General features: G+C 35.3%; 1 protein-coding gene across 13 annotated transcripts in view; it reads right to left on the bottom strand.

The window, feature by feature from the left end:
* PPFIA2 (PTPRF interacting protein alpha 2) overlaps nt 1–17,747 on the bottom strand; it is a gene marked incomplete at both ends in the record, with an annotated part of 468,557 nt that overhangs the window by 132,038 nt on the left and 318,772 nt on the right. For all 13 annotated transcript variants that reach the window (XM_082667019.1, XM_082667016.1, XM_082667015.1 and 10 more), the window contains one exon: nt 14,438–14,554. In XM_082667019.1, the coding sequence (XP_082523145.1) occupies nt 14,438–14,554 (117 nt within the window). The remainder of the gene's footprint in view (nt 1–14,437; nt 14,555–17,747) is intronic.

The following is a 17,747-nucleotide window of genomic DNA, read 5'->3' on the forward strand; positions in this document are numbered from 1 at the left end:
TCTCCATATTGCTTTTAGCTCTCAAAAATCAGACCTGACTTCAGGTTTCAAATCTTGTCCAACAAATAACAACATTTTGTCTTTGATTTGAAATTCTACAGCACAGAATTCACAGCTGTTACTTCTAATTCCACAATGATTCCTTAAATCTGTTTCATTATATGTAAATCATTTATTTACAATCCCTGCAAACCTAGAGCCTATGACAAAGCAGAACTAATATTTGTATTCCACATCAGTTATTCTCAACCATTAGAATCCTTGGAAGAACTGAATAAAAATATAGAATGGAAACCACTCTAGACCATATCCAAGGGTGGGGTGCAGACATATAATTGTTTTTAAATCTCCCTAAGTAACTGCAATGTTTAGTTGAGGTTAAGAACCACAGATCTATATTATCCAGGTACTTGACTAATAACTGTATGTAATTTATTCATCAAACCTAAAAAACTGGCATAAAGAGGAAAAGCTTCAAAGTAATACAATAATAAAATTGTTGGTGAAATATATGTAATAAAAGATGTGATAACAGACCCAAGAATAGTAGACCCTAGAATCAACTAATTATTTTTTAATGTAATATTTCAAATGGAACGACTTGACTTTATCTCTTAATTCCGAATGATTAGAAGAAACAAACCTCTATAATAGAATTGACTAAATATTGCCCTGCTTGGAAGGTTTCTAGACCAGATGATTTTTTTTTTAATAAATGTATTTATTTTTATTTATTAATTTTTGGCTGCATTGGGTCTTCATTGAGGTGCGCAGGCTTCTCATTGCAGTGGCTTCTCTTTTTGCGGAGCATGGGCCCTAGCCACGCAGGCTTCAGTAGTTGTGGCTCGCAGCCTCTAGAGTGCAGGCTCAGTAGTTGTGGCACACGGGCTTAGTTGCTCTGCAGCATGTGGGATCTTCCCGGATCAGGGCTCGAACCTGTGTCCCCTACATTGGCAGGCAGATTCTTAACCACTGAGGCACCAGGGAAGCCCCCCAGATGATTTCTTATAGTTACTTCTCCATTAATAATTTTACTGTTCAACACTGAGATCTGCAAACTCATTATGATTAAGTAAATTCCTGATAATTTTATTCAATTAAAATATCCAGCAATAGACCTTTGCTTGTCGGTTCTTAGTTTAATGTGATCAATAATGTTTTGTTAATAAGTATAAAACAGATTTATTATCTTTACAGAAATTCTAGGCCACTTTTTAATTTCCACTGAATTTAAGGATCTTTTCATCTGAGGAATCTCTTGTCATTCTGAAGTTCTTATAATGCTTAAACTAGAATACACATCATTCACTAGCTGATGTATGTGGCTTAATAGAAATATACTTCATTTTTATAGTGTCTTAAATCTAAATAAAAGATGAGAAATTTCTAATGTTGCCATGATCAATGTTAATAACACTCATAAATATAAAAAGTAGCTATTTCTCATATTACAACATGAAATAAAAATATTGAATTATTAATGTGGAAAAACACTCATCTGTAAAATTCTTAATCTATATAATTAGAAGATACGAGGAGATGAATTGTACATAAGGAGTTTTTTTGTTTGTTATTGTTTTTTATTTTTGTTTTCAATTGAAAGTCTTCAAATGTTTCTTTGTTCAGCTATAGAATAAAGAAGTAACACTGAAGAGGATCTTTCTAGCTGTAAGAATTACTAAGGAGTCCTTTTAGATATGTAAATATAAGAAAAGTATACACCCTGCCCCAGAGGAAGAATATTTAGTGGAGCCTTGATAAATGATTTCTTCCACAGTGTCTTGATGGGGTGGGGGTGGGGGGTTGCATAATTAGCATGAAACCTCTGGAGGGAGAGGAAAAGAGAGACTTTTTTTTTTTTTAATCTTTATTGGAGTATAATTGCTTTACAATGGTGTGTTAGTTTCTGCTTTATAACAAAGTGAATCAGTTATACATACACATATATCCCCATATCCCCTCCCTCTTGCTTCTCCCTCCCACCCTCCCTATCCCACCCCTCTAGGTGGTCACAAAGCACCAAGCTGATCTCCCTGTGCTATGCGGCTGCTTCCCACTAGCTAACTCTTTTACGTTTGGTAGTGTATATATGTCCATGCCACTCTCTCACTTAGTCCCAGCTTACCCTTCCCCCTCTCCGTGTCCTCAAGTCCATTCTCTAGTAGGTCTGTGTCTTTATTCCCGTCTTGCCCCTTGGTTCTTCATGATCATTTTTCTTTCTTTTTTTTTTTTTTTAGATTCCATATATATGTGTTAGCATACGGTATTTGTTTTTCTCCTTCTGACTTACTTCACTTTGTATGACAGACTCTAGGTCTATCCACCTCACTACAAATAACTCAATTTCATTTCTTTTTAATAGCTTAGTAATATTCCATTGTATATATGTGCCACATCTTCTTTATCCATTCATCTGTTGATGGACACTTAGGTTGCTTCCACGTCCTGGCTACTGTAAATAGAGCTGCAATGAACATTGGGATGCATGTGCCTTTTTGAATTATGGTTTTCTCAGGGTATATGCCCAGTGGTGGGATTGCTGGGTCGTGTGGTAGTTCTATTTTTAGTTTTTTAAGGAACCTCCATACTGTTCTCCATAGTGGCTGTATCAATTTACATTCCCACCAACAGTGCAAGAGTGATCCCTTTTCTCCACACCCTCTCCAGCATTTATTGTTTCTAGATTTTTTGATGATGGCCATTCTGACTGGTGTGAGATGATATATCATTGTAGTTTTGATTTGCATTTCTCTAATGATTCATGATGTTGAGAGACTCAATTGCTCTCCATTTAATTATGAAGTTCAGTGTTATTTCAAATTCTCTCACAGACTAAGACAATTGACTACATCAGAAAGGGCTCCAAGAGTTCACAAGGAGAACTTACCACGAGGGAAGTAAGAGTCTGGACTGAGACCTGAGTTCACTATCCAATGTCAGCAGGTTCCAGCTTGGTGTGTGGCTAAGACTGGAAAAACCTTCCTGGCTCAGTCATCTTGATGCATTTGGGAACTTAAGTGTGAAACTAAGCCTCAGTCTGGTATAACTTGGAGAAAGGAAAACCTCTGAAGAACCACTCAGTTAGGGAATGACACTACTGTTAGTGGAACTTGAAAACCAGGCCAGTGATTGGTATGGAATGGTTTCATTTAGCTCGTATGTCAGTGGGTTATTGCAATAGTACGTGGGTGGCATTTGATTTTGAGGGGCCACCGAATTTGAAGTGATACTTTGAAGACTATAAAGTCAAGCATACCATTCTGACCCATGCTATTCCACACTATACTGAACCAATATGTAAGAAACAAAATCTAACAATCTGCAATACTTCTATGTGAAAAATTAAACAATTTTATAGAAGAACATAAAACAATACATAAATAAATGAAGACTCAAACCATATTACAGATGGCAAGACAATATATCATAGAAGTGACTATTCTCCCCAAATTAATTAATTTATTTAAGCAATTTCAGTGAAAATATCAATAGGGTTTTAAAATGGGAATTTGAAAGCTGATATTATAATTAAACTCTATGGAGTTTATTCTTAGCTGGGGTGACAGACTATAAATTATAGACATTATAAATAAATGAATCATACTTTATATTAGAATGTCAGAATATATTGATGACATTTGAACAAAGGTTTGATGGAAGTGAGGATAGCCACGCAGATATCTGGAAGAAGGGCATTCTAGACAGAAGGAAGAGCAAGTCGGAAGTCAACAGGAGGCCAGTGTGGCTGGGGTGATGGTGGAGATGAAGTCATAGAATGAGGAAAGTCAAATCATGCAGAGCCTGTGTAAATGGGAAACACTCGCAGAGTTTTGAGCATATGATTGACACGTTCAGATTTATGTTTTAAAGCATCACTCTGATTCATGTCATGTTAAAAATAGACAATAAGGGCCCACAAGAGAAGCAGAGAGACTTGGAAGGAGGTGATTACAATAATCCAGGTGAGAGATGATAGTGGTTTAGAGTAGAGTGCTTAGTGGAAGTGGTGAGAAGTGGCAGATTCTGGATATATTTTGAAAGTAGAGCAAACAGAATTTCTTTACAGTTTGATGTGGGGTGTGAGACACAGGGAGGACTTAAGGATAACTCCAAATTCTTTAGATTGAACAACTGGAAAGGTGAGATTCCTATCATTTGAGATGGAGAAGATGCAGGGAATTTTGGAGGGGAATATCAAAAGGTAAGGTTTTTGACATTTTAAGGTTCAGTGACTTTTAGATACACATGTGGAGATGACAGATGTTCAATAGGCAGTTGGATATATATACTTGGTTGTAGGGTCTGTAGAGGTAAAGATTTGTAAGTCATTAGCATATGGACAGCATTTAAGGCTATGAGGCTGATTGAAATCACTGAGAGAAAAGATGGAGAACCGAGCCCTGGGTCACCTCAACATTAAGAATTCAAGAAGAAAACAGGCAATATAGCCAATATTTTATAGTAACTCTAAATGGAGTATAATCTATAAAAATACTGAACTACTATGTTGTACACCTAAAACTAATACAATATTGTAAATCAACTATACTTTAATAAACAAACAAACAAACAAATAAATATTAGAGCAAGGTCTGACCGTGAGAATGTAAACTTTCTGGAATTTGAAAAAATCTTGGGAAGTATATAGGAGCTTCCATTGGATGGGGATAGGAGTTTAAAGCAAATTTAATGTAACTCTCAGGATAAAATAAACTCACTGGACATAAAGTACATATCTAGATGCTTAAAAAAAAGAAGTCAGGAAGAAGAATATGGTCCAAGAAAAGAATGAGCCACTGGTGAGGGAAGAGAAAAACAGAGTGAAGTTTCCTATACTGCAAGTGAAAAATAAAGGAGAATCTAATAATAAAAAAAAAAGAAGGTGAACAACTATGACATCAACTCAAGAAGGGCTGAGAATTGGCCACTGTATTTAGCAATATAAAATTAGTGATGATGGTAACAGGAGAGGTTTCTGTGTAGTGGTGGAGCAAAGACCTTCCTGGAATAGGTTTACAAAGAAAGCACAGAAAGCAACTGGGGACAGTGAGTAGATGACCCTTTCGAAGAGCTTTGCTGCACAGGGGAGTAGAAAATAGAGCAATAACTGATGGTATAAGTAGGACTAAAAGAGAATTTCTTTTAAGTTGGAAGAACTTTGTATGCTATAGGAATGGGATGGATGAAGAAAAAAACTGATGGCAAAGGAGAGCACAGTAAGAATTGCTGGAGCAGTACACTTGACTACATGATTGTGGAGACATCACATGGTTTAACTCACGGGTGTCACAAAGTTTTCTTTAAGGTTTTTTTTTTTTTTTTTTTTTTTTGATTTTTTGAAGACTCATGCTCAGCCTAATAAGCTCTTTCATGCTTTTAGACATCTGGACAGATTTAAGACTTTGCTTAAAGTAAATACTCTTATATTTTGAAATCCATGAAACCAGGTAGTTTATATGCCACCTTTTTCACCCATGTTCACTTTTAATATTTGTATACTTGTTACACTGTTTATCTCGGCTCATCCTGCTCACAAGCTGTGTGACTTTGAGCCAGTAATCTTTGCTCTACAAACATCACAGGGTTATTACAGGAATCCAATGAAACAACTATGTAAAAGTACTTTTGGCAAATGTAAAGGGCTTTGTACAAGTTATTTATCTTGTTCTCATTGGCATGTAGCCCTTTTGTTAATGAGGTTTACAGACAGCTTTGAAGAACAGTCTGCCTGTCTTTGAAAGGCCAGAGCCAGCATTAAGGAATATTTTTCAGAGTACTCATTTTGGCATGTGCAATTCTCCTGCAAATAAAGGGAATTTCTGGTCATACAAGTTTAGGAAACACCGTGTACTATGTTTCCTCTTGGGCAATTTTAATAAATTTTAATAAATACTACAGTAAAAATAACAGTTCAAAATTGTATAGCATTATATGTATTAATATTCTTGTCCTGAAAAATCTCTTTTTTTGTGGGAGTGGGTTCTGTAAAACATCCATTAAATTTCTGGGGAACTCGTGCTTCATGAGAAATGTTAAGATGGATAAACTCTACCAAAGTGAAAAATAAAATTAGGCCAATTGCAGAACATCTGAATGATAGACTTAAAAATTCTCCTGGATTGGCTTAAAGACCAGACAAAGCAATGAAGAGGGAAGGAAAGTATTTGTTCTTCTTTATATCCATATAAGAAAGCAGAGTCCCTGTCACAGACTAGACACTCAAATTATGCCAATAGGACAGAGATAAATGAACAAACTTTCTGTCAAACTCTTGTGAATCACTCAGCCTTTTAAAGTCTGAAACTATCCTACTTCAGCAAAAAATTTTTTTTCTGCTTCTCTCGAATCTGGGCTAATAATATAAATGATACTAAATTTGTTACTAAAGATAGAGGAGTCAGGGCTTCCCTGGTGGTGCAGTGTTAAGAATCTGCCTGTCAATGCAGGGAACACAGGTTTGAGCCCTGGTTCGGGAAGATCCCACATGCCACGGAGCAACTAAGTCCGTGCGCTACAACTACTGAGCCTGCGCTCTAGAGCCTGCGAGCCACAACTACTGAGCCCATGTGCCACAACTACTGAAGCCCGGGTACCTAGAGCCCATGCTCCACAACAAGAGAAGCCACCACGATGAGAAGCCCGCGCGCCCCTGCTTGCTGAAACTAGAGAAAGCCCGCGCACAGCAACAAAACACCCAACGCAGCCAAAAATAAATTAGAAAAAAAAAAAGATAGAGGAGTCAATTCCACTTTCACTTCCCATCTATTAAAAGAATAGTGAAAGCATAAAAATCCAGTCACTGTATTCAGAGAGAGATTTGTTTTGAACTGAGTAAATTCCCATACAACATTAGAAGATTTTTACTTCTTATTTTTGCCATTGTATATAAAAGATGACTTTTGGTCATAATCTTCCTATCCTATAAAATTGATACTCAACTCCTATAAAATTGATACAGTCTAACTTCCTGTGCATATGGATGAACCATGAAACAGCCTAACCTTGCCTCTTCTGGGCCCTTTTCTAGCCAATCGTAGTCCTCTAGGCCACTCCTGCCTCGTATGTCGAGGGCTATACTTGGACCTTCTTTTTGCTAGGAGGTGTGCCAATCCCAAAATGGCAAATTCATAAACCCCATAGTTCTGTTTGGTTTCATTGCTTGAAAATTCAATTGATGAATTAAAAGAGAAGTATACACTTTATTATCATGTCATTATGAGAAATTAGATCACTATATAGGGGATCAACACACAGAAGAAAATATTCTGTTAGGGTTATTCAGATGTAAAAAAATTCAAATGATAATTATCTTTGATACAGAGAAGAAATTGAGGCTTAATCAATAATGCATAAAATAAGCCACAATTAACAAAGAACTGAATTTTTGGATGAACAGTTACTGGCAGTAGTTGACGTGGAGTGAAGAAGGCATATAAAAATGGGTAAAATACAGTTAATAACTGGACACATCCCTATGGATGAGGGCTTTCAGCCGGAACATAGCAGAGATCTTGGAAAGAATAGCATTTGTGATAAATGGTATCTTATAGTATTTTTAAATAGATATGTGGTATGTTCATAAGCCAAACATTTAAATATACAGCTAACAGGTCTGTATGAGACTGTGTAGAATCTGTATATTATGGTATTTCATAATATGGCACAAGAGCATGAGGAAATAAAGGTCTTTTGTCATTACTGAGGTGCATATTGCTCACATAGTCATATTAACTTTCTCTAAGTGCCCATTTTTGTCCTTGGTGGTTCAGTCTAAAATAGCCTTGTATCACTAAAAATCCACAAAACCCTTAATTTTGGTAAAGGCACATCCCATGTTTCATCTTTTATAAAACTTCAGCTCAGTGTCCTTCATGCACAGAATGCAACCATTACACAATTACTAGATTTTCTGATCTCAGAATTATTCTTGCTACCGATTCTTCATTTTGTTTTACATGTTTTTGGCCAAGTTCTTCTGCCTATCTGGCATGAATTAAAGAACTGAAAAAATGCAAACAAAAATATATTTCTGATTTTATATTTATTCAGCCTGCACATTTACATATTACCCAATTATTATGTTGCATTTTATTAATTTAAAGAACAGTCACAAATTAACGTCAAATTCTAAGAGGAGAGAATAACGAGAGCAACACTTTTGAAAAGGGAAGCATCAGCTCGGTTCATTCAGAGTAGTTAAGTTCAAAGTGGGGTGACAAGCAGAGAAGCTTGAGAGGTGAGAAGAGGCCAGCCAGTTTGGAAAGGACGTCCCATGACGTGCCAAGGATGTGCTGTTGTGTGATCACTGGAAAGATCAGCCACCCTTAGCTCTGGGAAGAACTATGGTAATTCCTCAGTCACTAATGAACAAAAAATATCAAAATGTATTGCATATAGTAAAGTGTAACTATTCTTTTGTGAAACTTCAGCTTCAGTTTTACACCCTCATGCACACAGAGGTATACATACACGTGCACACATATGTGCGTGTGTGCGTGCGTAGTAAAATGTTGCAACTAAATCATATTTCTTACAGTGGGTAGCAGACAGGTGGGTCCTTAGTGTTTGTGGAGCCCAAGGCAAACGAGCAAAGAGAGGCATACAAGCCATAACTCCAAATATGTAACAATTATAAATCAAGCTAACAAACTGTCAAATAAAAATATGTCCTACTATCTTCCTTGAAATAATACCTTCACACTGGCTTTTAGGCCAGAATGAGTAATTCTCAGACTCCTTGAAGTTCCACACCAGAACTTAGTTACCCAGATATGGCCCTGGACTGTAGCCTGCTTTCCTTCTCTTCTCAGCCTCAGCTCCTTCCAGAATACCGGTCTATTTTACCTGTATGTATGTGGATACCTCAGTCAGCACTTTCAAACTCCGTGGGACCCAAGAAACAGGTATCCCTTGGTCTCTTCTTAGGTCCAGGGATAGGTGCACTGGAGGGCAGGCAGGGACAGATGTTGCTCCTAGGAACAAGCTCATAAAGGCCCTGAAGGCTAAGGTCTGTTTGGTCAGAAAGTCTGGGCTGCCAGGAGCTTGGCATGTGGTCGCAAAGGGGTGCTGGTGTGGCTCACACCTGTGCAGTTTCCCCTGGTCCCATGGACTCAACATCCTTAGGGAGAGGCACAGAGGGCCAGAGATAGACCTGCTAAATTGTGGACCCCTCTTGCCCAGGTTTAAAAGCCATACTCATACTAGTTAAAATTTTTAAATGCTACTGCCTTGGAGCATCTGTTCAGAGTAAAAAAATATAATAGAGATTTTTGGGAAAAAAAAGTAAGGAATTAAAAAAAAAATCATACTCAAGTAGAATAAAATAATCAACTCTAGACAAATAAATATGTGTAATTATGAAAGACTAAAGGATCAGAAAAAAATAAGGTTGAATTAGAATGAATTTTCAAAAATCAATAATAACACCTAGAGAAAGCATCCTGGCATGAAGGAACATGACAGTACAAAGGAGGTGAGAACACCGGGGTTCTCGTCCTGCTCTGGACAAATAAGTCATTTAGTTTTTCTAAGTAGGCATCAATTTCATTGTCTGTAAAATTAAGAAAAGGAAAAAAAGTCTCTAACTGCTTCAGAAGTATTATATGTGAAAAAATGATAAATGGACATAAAGTTGTAGTGCAAGTGATTTTTTTTAAAGTATCTAATCAAGATGCTTCCATGTTTAAAACACTTCTATGTTTTCCCATTGCTCTGAAGATAAAATTGGACTCCTTAATACAGCCGACAAGAACTTAAATGATTTGGTCCCTGCTCAGTGCCCCTGTGTGGCCTGTCTCCTGCTTCTCCCTCTCCTGACAGCTAGACTACATTACCCTGCCATCCTTTCTTCCCAAGAATGTACCAAGAAGCTCTTTCCCACTGTCAGTGCATTTGCACTTAGTGTTTCCTTTGTTTCAAAAACTCTAAGCTTTTCCATTAACTCTCTGTATTCTTTTGGGTTCCGGTTCAAACTCCACCTCCTGAAAAGCTCTTCAGTGCCATGTCTACCTATCCTCCCCACCCACCTCACACCTGCCCCTTGATCACACTCACTCCCTTTTACATGTATGTGCTTATTGTCTGTGCCCTCATCTGCCCTATTCATTAGCGTCCCAACCACCCAGAACAGGACAAATTTCCCAGCACTTCAGTAAGGTCACCGCTAAATATTTATTGAAAAATGAATGACCATGAGAACACAGTATTAATAAATATTATAACCATACTGTTTATTGCTTGTAATCAATGTGTCAAGAATTTTGTCATTCATAGTCAGTGTTTCTATTCTTTACAACGAAGCTACCAGTTAGGCATGACTATTTACCTGTAACTGATACTCAGGGAGGTTACAGAGTAAGGACACCCAGGTAGTTATTGGCAGAGATGGGATTTGAATCCAGGTCTACTGACTTCAAACAAGGCACCGTTCCACACTGTCTCTCTGACACTTCCTGTCACAATTAATGTATCTCTCCTTTAAACTCTAGTATCATTTTTGACACCACTTTATTCATCATGTTTTGCAATATTAATTTGGGCAGATTATTTTCACTGCATATTATTTTCACTCCTGCAAATTTTACAGGGAATGTCTTCTGAATCTCAACCACTGTCTAACATACTACTTACCCACATTACTTAGCAAACATTTGCAGCTGGAAAAAATAACTGGAAGTACAGAATATATGAGCCAGGAGCATTACTATCTCTTTTACAAGAGAAGCATGCTTATTAAAATTTATTTTTCACAAGTTAGCTCCTCTCTGGAAAGCAGCAGGAAGAAAGTTATGGATCCTAGCCCTGAACTTTTAATGAGGTAAAATTTAGTATTCTGAAAAATTTTTTATTATCCCGTGGATAATTACGTTCTTCTACAACACCTGATTAAATCCATGGCACACAGAAACAAAATTGTTTCAGTTAAGCTTATTTTTTTCTTTTCATTTTTGTTTTCAAAATGTTCGTAGTAATTACACAACTTTTCTATGAGTAGTAGGCCTGTTTCAGAGTGTGCTTTTATGAGACTATTTTTATCAACTATTTTGTCAACAGAGTTTTCAAGCCACTGCCGTAAAACCTCTCCTGTTGGCTAATAACCCACCCTGACTATGTAATTTAAGTAACTTTACTGCCCTAAACAAAGGGCGATCCTTGTGACTAGGATTTGCAAGTCACTTTCTGACAGCTCCACAGCACCTGACAATAGTTTCATGTTTCCTCCCCAACAACCCCTTTGCAGTTTATACACTAATACTACAGTCATCCTACGCTGATAACCTTCGCTACATAGACACTCCAAAATAATATTCTCTTTTCCTTTGTTTTAATATACCTTTTAAACACTTGTTACTGAAAAATTAAGTGTTAGGATTTAAATTACAATCCTATAACACTTGTTATTCAATGGTATTAACATACCTTAAAGAATCCTGTTAAAGGGGATAATTTCAAAAAGATGATTTATAATGTTCAGGTGCATAATTTAGCAGTATTTATAAAGGGATGATAAAAATAATAATTAGGATATTATTTCAGCTTTTATCAAAAAATGTCAGCAGTTAGAAGATGAATAAATTCTGGGGATCTAATGTACAGCATGGTGACCATAGTTAATATTGTATACTTGAAAGTTGGTAAGAAAGTAAATCTTAAATGTTCTCACCACACACACACACACACACACACACACACACACACGGTGATGAACTAATCTTATCATCATCATTTTACAATATATACTTATACAAAATCATCACACTGTATACCTTAACTTTACACAATTTGTAGAGCAAACCATCACATTGCACACCTGAAACTTATATAATCTTATATGTCAGTTATATCTCAATAAAGTTGAAAACAAAGGAAATATCAGGCAAAGAAATATGATATAAATAAAACTTTTAAAGTGCTTTCTTGAATCATCTAAGGAGTAATATGAATTAAAGCACAGTTTATTTATTTTTAAAATTAAAAAAATATATGACATATACTTTAGGATTACATTGCAGGATAGGGGCATGATATTTTAAAAAATACTAGTATATCATTATTTCAAAGCATTTGGAAATCACTCTTCCTACAATTCTGGGAAATTAAAAAAAAGTATGCCGATAATTACAATGTTTAAAAATCTTTAGTTACATCTATAAAAAAGTGTGAGTGAGTCAGCAATGGCACAGAATTTCTCTTCTACACTGGCTGAAATGCCTTCACCGAGAACTGGAAGGCAAAGAAAGTTAAAGACAAGTACTTTAAGTCTTCAAATACTCAGAAACCTCCACGTATATACCACTATCTGTTGAGTTCAATAGAGACAAGCATCATTTATTCACAGGTCCTCATCCTAATACTGTAATCAGTTTCTGAAAATTAATCTGACATGAATTGTCTTATATTCTATAATGCCTAAATATTTAGGGGTTATATCTTAAAAAAAATAATATTTGAACAAAACTACATGTATGAGTACACCACTCCCCAGAAGTACTAGAGGAATGCTTTAAGCACCAAATGGTTTGTTATCGAATAGACAAGATCTTAAGTTCTTTATGCCTTTGAAAGCATATTTCTTTAATTTTCGTCCAGATAAGCATAATATGGCATCACTATATTTTGAAGACTTCTAAGAAAAAGACTAGATGACCATAAAGTCCATTTTCGTACTCAAATCAATGTCATTCTGTAATTCTCTGAGGAAAGGTATAGCACTGTATTACTGATGACATAATTAAAATGAAACAGTAATAGTAAAATGACATGTTAGTTTCCTAAACTGAGGATTGTGTGCAAATGCCCTAAAGAGCTTGCTGGTTTATTTACCGAATTAATGCCAGTTTACTTATCTGAAGAAAAGAGAAATAAGTTTTATTCAAATTTGAAATATTGTTGGGAGCCAAGAAGTTTTCGCCATTAGAAGATGGCCGACACCCTGCTTCTCTTCCTGATTTATGAGATAGAAGTTCGCGCCTAAAATGAAAGCCCGCGCACGCAGCACCAATGATGATTAGCCAAGTACTTCCCTCATTCTGAATCCCGCCCCCCTTTCTCTGCAGTGTATAAATACAGCTACCGCAGCAATAAAAGTTTGAGGCTTGATCAGGATTCTGTCTTGCCTCCATTCTTTCGCGTCTCCTGCCCTTCCCCCTTTTTTCAACCCCCACAGGTTCCTCCTCAGACTCACAAGGATTTGTCCTGCTGGTCGGGACTCCCGGGGACGCCCGGGGCCGTACACAAAATATAGCTCATGAAATCTAGCTGTCAGATTGTAGCTTATTGTTAATACCTCCCTTAAGATTTCTATAAAATACATTGATAAAGGCTAAAATAGTAAAGCCTTTAATGAAGAGTTGTTTGCTTCTCAGCCACCAGAATTGATGGCGGTCTCAGGAAATGTCTGGTTTACTTGGCTTCTTTTGCTTTTACAGTTGAAGGAGGAAACATACGAAGCCCCTCCATTTGTTTCAACTGGATGAATGAGGAAGGGCTCAATTTATTATGATAAGAAGTCTAGTGCTATTTGTTTTGTGGTACAGTCACTTGCTTCTTAGTCGCTATGTTTTAAAACCTCCTGATATTCACAATGACACCAATTTAGCTACCTGATTTATGAGATCTTGATGATTAAGGAGCTCAAGCATCCAGGGCTATAACTTGCAAATATCCAGGAGATGGTCTAAGTCTCATGCACAGGATGTGCAAATGCTTATGTAATCTTAATCTGATTCCAGACCTACCAGCAACTGCCCTTCTTTCTCTTGTGCTGGGAACAAGTGGTTCAGCACAGAAAAGCGCCAAACAGACTGTTGGTTTCCTTGGCCTGGGTCTATGCCCCACCCGAAAGGAAAATCAATTTCTTCTAAAAAACAGTAAAAGTCTAATGACTTCAGATATCTTTTAATGTAAATTTTCATCAACTGGAGTACTGCTGTAGTCTTATCAAACACATGGAAAATAAGTCAAATAAGATATTATAAAGAAGTTTTTGCAGTGATAAGCCACAGATTAGTCACGAATTGTACATAATATCACTTATAAATCAAAATTATTGTTACTGTATTTTAAACAGTCCTGGATATAGATTATTAATATATCTATAGAGATATATAGATATATTTAGATATTTATTCAATTTATAATTTATTCAATTATAGATATGTTCAAACAGATATGTAATTAAATTCTTTTTAAGAGAATCAAGTTAATAGCAAGTAATGAGAAATTCAAATATATATATGTGCATAAATCCACACATATATTATTTTTGAGAGAATCAAATTAGGAGCAATTAATGATAAAGGAAATAATAATGCACTTTTGATCAACAAGTCAAAACACAGTAATGTTTATTACATGAATTACACAAATACTTCATACTCCTGTCAAACGATATAGCAAGTAAACACTTCCACGTAAGAGCATGTCATATGTGTCATACCTTTTCATGGACTTTCTGGCCAGGTTCCATCCCTTCAAGATGTTCTGACTCTGTGGATCCCTCACTTGATGCCATTTTTCTTTGTATATGAACATTTTGTTCACGCAAGGCAACAATCTGCAAAATAAAAGCACTATGCCTTTAAAATCTAAAATAGAGCATGAAGTATAAGAAAACTGAGTTTACTTGAATGTGGCTAAGAACTAATGAATACAAACAAATAGTCAGAAAATAAACATTAAATTTTACTCATATTATTAGTTCAACAATATTTCTAAAATTTAAGCTAGCATTTCGAATAATATTTATAATATTTATAGGAACGTGAAATTAAGAAAATACTTTTTAGTTGGAAAATGTATCTATCTAGCTTGAGATGTTTTTAAATCAGTGGCATGATCCATGTGTTATTAATTCAGAAATTACTTTTTAATTTAACTTATGAAATGTAGTAAAATTTGTATTAGTCTGAATTTTTAAAGTATGAAAGAAAGATAAATCAGAAAATTGACGACTAAAAACTAATTATGAGCACATTCATCTTCCCTAAGAGACAGCACATCTGCAATTTTAAAACAAGCAAATAAAGAAGCTAGACTTAAACAATTTGTACTACTATCATGAGCATTTAAAATTAAATTGGTCTCATTGTCATTATTTTAACGGCCATTATTTTAGTACTTCTAGTCCAAATATAGTTAATTTACAGAAAAAAAATTCTCAGAAGGCAATTAATTCTTGCAAAATTTTAGCTCAGATTTATACACATGATACTTTGAACTAAGAAACAGATTCTCAGATAGTTGTAGTTTAAGTGCTCTTAATAATATACAGAGTGGAAAATCACATTCTAGCATTTAAAAAATATATTTGCTATTTATACATATTATTTTGAAAATATTTTACATTATATTAATACCATAAATTATTTGTTTCTTGGCAAGTTTTATTATAGTATCAACTCAGATATTGAGTCAGTATTGGTTCTAGGGGAAATCAATGTCCATAGTATTTAGCACATATTAAGCATATAAGTTTAATATGATTCAATATTTATTGAATTTTATATTTATATTGAATATTTATATTAAATAAATATTGAATCATTAAAATTATATGTTGAAATTATGAGACCAACATGTCACACAGACAAAGAATTATCAAGTAAACAAAAGACATCGAGAGATTGGGTATGTGTCCTGCTGCCTGCCATTGCTGCCCACATGTCAATGATATATTCATGAGAAAAAGTGATTTTGCATATGACCTCCAGCAATTCAACACATAACTTATCATTTCTTAAGGGCATATCACCACATAATGAAGAACAACTCTGTAAAAGCCCTTCTCTCCTGTAGTACTGCAATCACCAAATAATTGGTTCCCTTACTCCCATCCTTGCCCATCTACAATTTATCATCCACAAAGCAGCTAGATTCATCTTTTAAACTTAAGTTATATTGTGTCACTCTTCAGCTTTCCAAAGAACCTCTCTGTTTTCCCAACTTGTTTAGCATAATTTTAAACTTCTTAACAAGGTCTGTAACACCCTACATGATCCCTTCTGCCACAATGGCCTCCTTTCTGTCCCTCAAACAGACCTGGCACTTTCTCACCCAGAACTGAGGAACTTGCTGATCTTCTTGCCTGAAGGATTTTTCCCCAGCTCAGACTACAGCTGACACAATCTCAGCTTTCAAAAGGCAGCTGAAAAACCTACTTCTCAGAGAAAGTGTACCTAGCCATTATACTTTTTACAATATATCTGTTTATTTTGGTGTGTATCTTACTCATTAAAAACTAATATTTTACTCCTTTATTTATTTACTCACTTTGCTTGTTTATTTAGCTAGCAGAAGTCCTAATGATATCTCATGGGAAAATAATTTTCAAAGGAATACATTATTGAAAACAACATTTTCATATGAAGCAGCACATCACATTAGTATGTGCAGGGATTTAATATAAATGTTAAATTAAATAATAAATGGATATAGAAAAACAAAGAATGTAAACCTAATTCATTCAGAAAAAACAAAAGATAAAGATTTACTGTGCTTGAGAATCATCAGACATTCCTCTCATGTTAGTTAGTGTAGAAATGAATTACATCAAAGGAAAAACAAGAATGAAACAGTCCCTGGATATATCATTTTCATATTACATTCTTAACATCTTTCTCTTGCATGAAGCAATAATATTATAATCAATACATAATAAAACTTTATTATGAATTTTTAAATTAAAGTATTGTATGCTGACATTTCACTAAGATAACATCCATGACTTAAATATGTTAAGACAACAGTAACAATAAATTTTAAAATTCGATGCTTTTTCTTTCATTATTGAATTAGAAGTGAAGAGAGACCTTTTTAAAAAATATTTAAACATCAAACTTAACTCTCAGTTTACAGAATAACTTCAATTTGTTTAGTAGTTCAGACAAATATCAAATACACCATGGTGCCTAAAATAAAGCAGGCCATCTATAAAGATTTACTGAATGACTCAGTGAAATGATAAATTAATGACCTTAATTAGAAAAGTCAAAACACCAAATTCACATGGAAAACCTTATGCAAATATGGTTGTGCCACCATATTAAAAAATTACAAACTTCCAGTTTTTCATAAAATATATACATGACAATTAATTCCAAGACAAACTTTTCAACCACTAACATGCAAACTCTACTTTTTCTAAAAAATCAATCCTGCACATTAGATTTTTGAAACTGGAGAATTGATGCAGGATCCTCTACATTCTCTATCATTCTAATATGATTATATTCTGTTCTATTTTTGCTCACTAACAAATTATCCTGGGTAGTTATGAAAGCAAAGCTTCAGCATCTGATTTTATTGTAGGTGTTAATAAGCTTGATTCTTCTTCCTTTCACACTGGGGAAAGTGAGAGGTTCTCTCCTGCGAATACAACTTTGGGGGTTGGGTCTGCTCTTCTGTGTGTTCAAAAGCACAGTGAAGGTCACCTAGAAATCTGTAGCTGAAGGTAGCACAGGCCTCTTTAGGAAATTCTCCCAGCTGGCTTGACAAAGGAATGCAGTAGGTGGCTTCAGAAGTGGTTTACAAATATAGCAAGCAGAATGAAAGTGGCTGATAGCCTTAAAACATTCTCTGGGCTCTACTGACAGAAAACGCTGTTAAAGGGAGGGCTCAAGTGACTTGTCTAGAATAGTTAAGTAGGACTGGATCCCTCACTGTTAAACAGCATGACCTATTACAAATAGGATGGCGTGGTGGTTAGGACAAATCACTTCTGGGGAGTCTCTGTTGCTTACTCAGTTGTG

The sequence above is a fragment of the Grampus griseus genome (genome assembly GCF_964374135.1).
Source record: "Grampus griseus genome assembly, chromosome: 11".
NCBI classification, from domain to species: Eukaryota; Metazoa; Chordata; class Mammalia; order Artiodactyla; family Delphinidae; genus Grampus; species Grampus griseus.